Genomic DNA, 7,205 nt, shown 5'->3' with positions numbered 1-7,205 from the left:
ATAGATTCCATGCTGCAACCAAATGAGGTATTGCTAGCGAAGTCTTTGGAGGCAAATATACAGTTGGCCGAGAAGAGGGCGCGAGAGAAGCAAGAGAGGTGGAAATTTCTCAAGGAAGTTGAGGAGAAAAAACACGTGCCGCTGACAACAAAACCATGCTCAACCGCCTTGTCGAAGAGAACAGGATCATGACTTTGAACCGCAATGACATGGACAATAAGAATGGCATGATATGACAAGGAGAGAAATCTTGAAGAGGAGGATGCTTGCATGTTACAATGGCGGCGATGATTTTCGCTACCGGAGTAGGGACAAGTGCTGGAGTAGGAACAAGTGCAGGCGATGGATTCGGGGGAGTCGATGGATTCGGGGGCGGCGATGACCTCGATGGTGCAAACTCAAGAACAACCATGATGCATAAAGTCCTTTTGCGTTTGTCTTTTAAACTATGCTTTCATTTCGCGCGCGAACTATGTTTTATTGTTTAAATTCGAACTCATTTACCGAAATCGCTGTCAAATTCCAACTATGTTTTATTTGAAGGTTTTCTGGTTTGCGGGTCGACGTGGTGGCGCCCGAGCAGACCCCGCATTGACGACCCGTATAATAGCATCTTCTGCGAATATACTTTTATATGGGTCCGTTTTGAGGGGTCTGCCTTTGTCCGCATCCGTGCCGGTCCGTATAAACCATTTTTGGCGAATTGTAAACATTTTTTACGGATCGGCATTATAGAGGGTCTGCTAGTGATGCTCTTACCATGCTTTATTCAACTAGAACTAATAGTGGCAGGTACGTAAAGTTTGGGGGATGTAACAGCCACAAGTGGCGTCCTGAATCAAAATTTACTCATCATGAACTTCCCAGATATGTTCTCTCTTTTCATGCAAGATTTGTGCTTCTTCAAATTCAGCCATCAGACGCAACCCGGCGACACGCCGGCGAGAGCACCGAGCCGCAACCCGGGAGCCCGTCGACGCCGTCACCACGACAGCAGCCACCGGCGACGCTGCGCCATTAGAAGCAAAGCACGCACGCAGAGGAGCCTCTGGATGGCTGGAAGGGGGCGCCACCCCGCCCCGATGCGTCGACTAGAGCACCGGGCCGCAGCCCATGGAACCGCCGCCGCCGTCGCCTCGGCAACCGCCACCGAAGACGCAGCCCTGGAAGCACCGCCGTTGTAGCCATCACGTCGCGTCGCAGGAGGGCGAGCCTCCCTCCCCCACGAGATCCTGTCGCGGGGCAAGGAGATACCCCGCCGCCGCCATCCATCGCGTGGACTTCGTCCGGCGACCTCCTCCGACGGCGACGAGGAAGAGTCGGAGATGGGAGAGGGGCCAGCGGCGGCTCGATCTAAGGTTCTGCCCGAGCCGCCCCTAGAGGCGATGCGGGGGACGGGGGATTTTTTTGACCCAGGAGATCAGTTGTACTACTTCATACTCCCTCTGTTTCTAAATATAAGTCTTTTTAGAGATTTTACTAAAAGACTATATATGAAGTAAAATGAATGAATCTACACTCTCTAAAATATGTCTATATACATTTGTATGTAGTTTTTAAGTGAAACATCTAAAAAGACATATATTTAGGAATGGAGGGAGTACAATCCTAAGTTTGGTGCCTGCATGGTTGGCTGTTGTGATATTCAATTTGGCCATAAACATGGTTCACTTTAAGTTGTAGTGTTGCACTGCTTTTGACTGGAATACTTTACTTGCTTCAGTTTCTCTTGAGCCTTTTCAGTACCAGATCTGCTTTGTCGCTAAGGCATTTGTCGCGGATATTTTAAAATGTATGTTGAGCTACAATTTATTTATTTATTTTGATAGTTGTGTCATTCTGGCACATAACAGTCTGAAGCGCAGGATGGTGAAGCACAGACTGTTAAAAAAAGACTCAGTGTGTGCCATTTGATCTGATTGCCAACCATATGTGTGCCATTTTACCTAAGCAAAGGAAAAGTGTGTTCTTCAGTGAAGTGCCAAAGAAAAGAGTGCAAGATGTTTTGCTGCAAGGCATTGTTGAACGACGTTCTCAGGATTTACTACCTTTTTCTGTTGTTGTACGGCGTTCTCAGGATTGCTGTATGGTCAGTCGCTGGCAGGATAGGGTGAGAAGAAAACGAGATGGTGTTTGGTTGCCTTCTACTCCCTCTGTAAACTAATATAAAAACGTTTAGATCATTATTTTAGTAATCTAAACGTTTTTATACTAGTTTACGGAGGGAGTACATTTTGTTTTGGGGGGCAAACAGGTTGCCTTGGACATGTTTCACATTAGTTTGTAGTGCTGCAATGTTCTTTTGTTTCCTGAGTAACCGTGCTGCAACGTTTTTTACTGGAAAGCAGGGCTTCAATTTCTCTCGAGCCTTTTCAGTGTCAGATCTGCTTTCTCACTGGTTTAAGGCATTTGTCGCGGGTTTTTAAAAAAAATATCTTGAGCTATATTTTTTATCTTTGTGTCAGTCTGGCACATGACAGTCTGAATTTCAGGATGGTGAATCACAGACTGAAAAAAAAACTCAATGTATAACATTTGATCTAATTGCCAACCCAACGTGTGACATTTTATCTAAGCAAATGAAAGGTGTGCTCCTGAGTCAAGTGCCAAAGAAAAGAGTGCCGTTTTATCAAATTCCTCGATAACGGCCGCAATCAGGACACACAACCTGAACGGAACGACAATATATGCTGCCAGATAGGAGGAACAGAAGATGAAACAGCCAGCGGCCAAAAATGCTGGATAATCAGAGGAGGTATCCAATCCCCATCGATATCAAGTCTCACATACAAGACTGCCTGCCTGCATCCCCTGGAATCTTGTCCCTAACCATATGCTAAATCGGAACATGCTAACTATCCTACTTCTCCCTGGATAAAGAAAAACATCCGAAAAATAAACTCGCTAGCTCTCATTTGCACCGCAATACCTGCCATCTAATCATTTCCTAGGGTTTACTTCTGTCGTCGTCGCCAATCTTTCCTGCACCTTGTCTAGCTCGAGCATGAAGCCACCGCATTTCGCACCGTCCATGCATATCCCCTTGCCAATGCCCGCCATTTTACCCAACAACATCGCACATCTCATTTTGTTTTCTGCTCTCTTCGAGCATTTCTTCTCATGCTCCTTCAGCCGCTCCTCTCTGAATTCACGGGCCCATCTTGGCACTATATACTGCGCTGGTATTTCGGTGACTCCGAGCTGCGTGAAAACTCTGAATATGTGGCAGCATAAAAACCCATCCCTGGTAAACTTTGCGCATTGGCATTTGAATACGTGGGTGCCAGGTTCAGCTAGCACTTCGAAAGAGTTTCTGTCAAACTCCGGGTTCTTGTAGTTGAAGACCTTTTCAAGTCTGTAAGCCGATCCTCCTCGTATCTCATAAGCGTTGAGCGCCGTAGAACAGTATAGCTCTTTCTGTACTCTCAGAAATATTTGCCTCGTGTATATGCGCGCTGCATGCCTTTCTATTGGCTGCATGGAGAAGTATGCCGGTTCAGTTGCTGGCTGCAATGTATCCTCTTCCTCTGTTTTCACTATGCTCTCTTGTATTCTCTCGTATTGCTCGATAAACTTCTCGACACTGTCCTGAAGAAGCACATTGTCTTTGAATAATAAGTTTGTCCTCTCAACATGTCCAGCTGACTCGACAAATGGATAGAAATCTGCTTGGAAATAGATAGGCACCCAGCGTTTCCTAATTTTCCACATCAGTCGGAGGTACTCATTTTCACTTGCATCGTATCTTTCAATGAGCACAGCCCAACCTTCTTCAAATTCCTTTTCTGTCAGTGAGTTGTCTACCAAGCCATGCAGCTCTGCATTCATGTTGCCCCTTGCTGCCATGAAGGCTCCTAGCATTTCCTGTGCTTTTCGCATCACACTGAACTTGCAAAGCCTGGGCCTTACTTGTGGCATGACCTCTGCAATTGCTTTCACCATACCTTCATCTTGGTCGATTATGATTGTTTTTGGCAGTTTCCCTCCCATCACATGCAAGAAAGTTTGGAACATCCATTTGAAGGTTTCAGCTTTCTGATCTTGTAGCAAGGCACATCCAAACACAAGGATTCTCCCATGATTATTCATTCCAATGATAGGGGTGAAAGGCATATTATGCCTATTAGTGCTATAGGTAGTGCTAAACGATATGAAATCCCCAAAAATCTCATAATCTAGTTTCGACCTTGCATCAGTCCAGAAAAGACTCCTAACTATGTTATCTTCATCTTTTTGCATGGTGTAGGAAAATCCTAGGTTCCGCAGCTCCAGTTCTTTGAAGCGCTTCAATGCGGTTTCAACATCTGAATTTTCTTTTCTCCATTGGTCTACACACTGTGAATTGCTCGTATCTTTCTCTTTTGATGATGATACATTTCCAAAGTTGCTTCTCATTCTCTGGAAAATATTCATAGCTTTCCTTGGATTTACCCTACTTTGTTGCAGAACTCTTAGAAATAACTTCTCTTCACTTGACAAGTATTTGTGATCCAAAAAGAAACTCGTGAGCGATGGGGATGGACATAATGGATGATTGTGCTCGTGCTTAACTCCTGTGAACTCCCATTGCTCGTTATGGAGCTTCACTATCACCTTTGCTTGGCACTGTGAGCCCAAAACATTAACCTTCCTCTTCCTCTGCAGGTCCTGAGCTGGTTTTAATTTACCACTTCTGTTGCATAGTAGGTGAAACTTCTTTCTCTTGTAATTAGTTCCCCTCCTTGCTGCAAAACCAGTTAGCAGAGCATGTGTGCTATAGAAACGTTCTGCATCTTCAAGGGTAGGAAATTTCATTCCAACTTCCGGTGGTCTTGAATTCTCCAATGCCTCGATACTAGGGTAAAAACATTTTCCTAGTTCAGTATCTAACTCACTCCCAGAGCTGCTACCTGAATCGCTTCCACTGCTTGTATCATTGCTAGACAAATCATGCCCTTCTGTAACACCAAGTAATTGGTCTTGTCCTTCAGCGCTCTGCACTGCAGGGTCCGCCGAGTTGGTTTGTTTATGCAACATATCTGCCAACAGTCCTTGCACAGTTGTGCCAATGCCATTTGATGCATTTTCCTGCAGGCAAGAGAACAATCAATCTCTGTTAAGCCACAAGTAATGTCGTATTAAATTCCACTTGTTTGACAGAGAAGCAGTACTTGTTATGTTTCATTTGGTTTATGTACCTGATTAATTTGACCAATCGGCTGCAGACCTCCTTCGGGGTTTGCTTGTTCGCCGACGTGTTCCTGCGCAAGTAATCATTTATTCCCTAGTAAAACCAAGCATGATGGCATTCTCAAAGATGTAGTCAGCACAGTAGTGATGTTTTTTATTAAGGGAAATGGGTCAAAGGGAAGGTCCTCCCCGGTTTCTACCACCAGAAACCCGTAACGTTACCAACCACATGTGCTGAGCAGAGGCTCAACCGCAAAAGGAAAACACAATAATTTCGCCGAATACCGGAATCAGTTACTGGCAAACGCCATTGTTTCCCCCGTCAATTTACTGTCATGTGAAATGTGATACATGCTGCGAGAGCAATTCACCGTTTGTTTCCGATGACTGTGTATTTCTCTTGCAGCATATCATCAACAGAGGAACGCACATTGTGAGCAGACGCGTGCAAGCGATGATACCTTTTCCACGCGCAGCCCTGCTGCTCCTGGGTGGCTCGGCTCTACGGCCCGGTCCGGATAGGTCATCATCACAACCTGCGCCAATTTCGTGGAAGTTCATTTCCAACTGTGGTGGATACACGCACATACAGTCCAGGATTCCAGGCGAGGTACACACACACAAAAAAAAAAAATCCCCCCAGACAAACTTGATTGGTGACTGCGCATACTTGTTCGAAATTGGTTGCGGGAACAGGTCCCCCGAGGTCACCTGCTGCCTGCATCTGCGCATCGGCGGCGGCTCGCTGTTCCTGATTTGGGGGATTTGGCACCTGAAAAGAAAGAAAAGAAGCTGGTAAATATCGGCCGCCGCGCCGGCGCCGTGGTGGCTGTGCGGAGAAGAGGGAGAAGGAGGGGGGAGATCGAGATCCTCGAGGGGAGGCGAGACGAGAGGGATTGGCGCTGGACCTGTGCGTAGTCTGAGCGGCTGCGACCTGCGAGGGGACGAGCGGAGATGGAAAACGGCTGCGGGAGGGGAGGTGCGACGGACGGCCGGCCGGCCGCTGGATTGAGAATCGGATGGGAGGGAAGGAGGGGGAGAGAGAGAACAGTTCCAGGGGGGAGGATCGAGTGCGGCCCGTGTATATGCGGTGAACGTCCGCCCATTAGCTCGCATTTTCTTTCTTTTCGGGGGTTAATTAATGGCGGCCGCTACAAATCAATCGGAAGAAATCATCCGCCTGCCCAGCCGTCAGATCAACGCGCTGGTGGCCACTAGATTCAGCAACGCTATGACAACAGATCAGCTTTAATGCAATGGGGTGCCAATTTCATTGCAACACACGACGCAACGCAACCATAGCTCCAATGCGGCGTCGACAACATCTGGTGAAGCTTCATTGTAGCTCCGGCGAAGCTGCAACGCAGCAGCTACGGCGTTTTGCGATGCTCCATTACAACTCCGGTGAAGCTCCATTGCAGCGCCACCAACTGCATCGCACGTTCGGGCCGCCTGTGAAAGACGGCAACAACAGGGCACTGCGACGTCGATGGGTGATGCAACACAGCATGCGCCGGCACTGGCGAACGTGAATGTAGCGATGCGGGTTTAGGCCGACGACGAGCTCCTTTCCTGCTTGCATCAATGGCAGCCGCAACCATGGCGGGATTGCAGCAGCAGGGTGCCCGATGAGGCAGAGTAGCAGCATGCGGCCGTCGGCGACGGTCCCTCCCGGTTCCTAGGTGTGGTGATTGGTGGTACTCGTCATGGGTTTGATGGCCTCTCCTCTGTCATTGACGAACAAAAAAGAAAGGGGAAAAGGGAGAAAGCGAGTGGAGAAGAAAGATAGCGAGGAGATAAGCTTGGAGCGGTGGGTGGACTCACACGGACACGTGTTGCACACAGGAGACGGCTTAAGAGTGGAAGAAATCATCCACCTAATTTAAATCGTTTTTCTTAATTAATACTCCCTCGGTATCAAAATATAAATATAAGTCACTACTTGACACTACGACAGTGTCCAAAAAGTCATATATACACAGAGAGTAACGATTGATTATTTTCCTTTTCACTAGCTGGCGTGCAAAGTGGTCGGT

At 47.3% G+C, this 7,205-nt stretch overlaps 1 protein-coding gene across 1 annotated transcript; it reads right to left on the bottom strand.

Moving 5' to 3' along the window:
* Nucleotides 1-2,716: 2,716 nt before the first annotated feature.
* Nucleotides 2,717-6,235, bottom strand: LOC123447545 (protein FAR1-RELATED SEQUENCE 3-like). Its single transcript, XM_045124154.1, has 5 exons — nucleotides 6,078-6,235; nucleotides 5,840-5,941; nucleotides 5,631-5,705; nucleotides 5,178-5,240; nucleotides 2,717-5,067 (listed from the first exon to the last, which is right to left on the bottom strand). Exons 2-5 carry the CDS (start codon nucleotides 5,891-5,893, stop codon nucleotides 2,941-2,943), a joined length of 2,319 nt encoding a protein of 772 aa, XP_044980089.1. The 5' UTR covers nucleotides 5,894-5,941; nucleotides 6,078-6,235; the 3' UTR covers nucleotides 2,717-2,940.
* Between the last annotated feature and the right edge of the window lie 970 nt (nucleotides 6,236-7,205).

The sequence above is a fragment of the Hordeum vulgare genome, chromosome 1H, assembly GCF_904849725.1.
Source record: "Hordeum vulgare subsp. vulgare chromosome 1H, MorexV3_pseudomolecules_assembly, whole genome shotgun sequence".
Lineage (NCBI taxonomy): Eukaryota > Viridiplantae > Streptophyta > Magnoliopsida > Poales > Poaceae > Hordeum > Hordeum vulgare.
The sequence above is the reverse complement of the archived record's forward strand: the minus strand, read 5'-3'. Positions and strand labels throughout refer to the sequence as shown.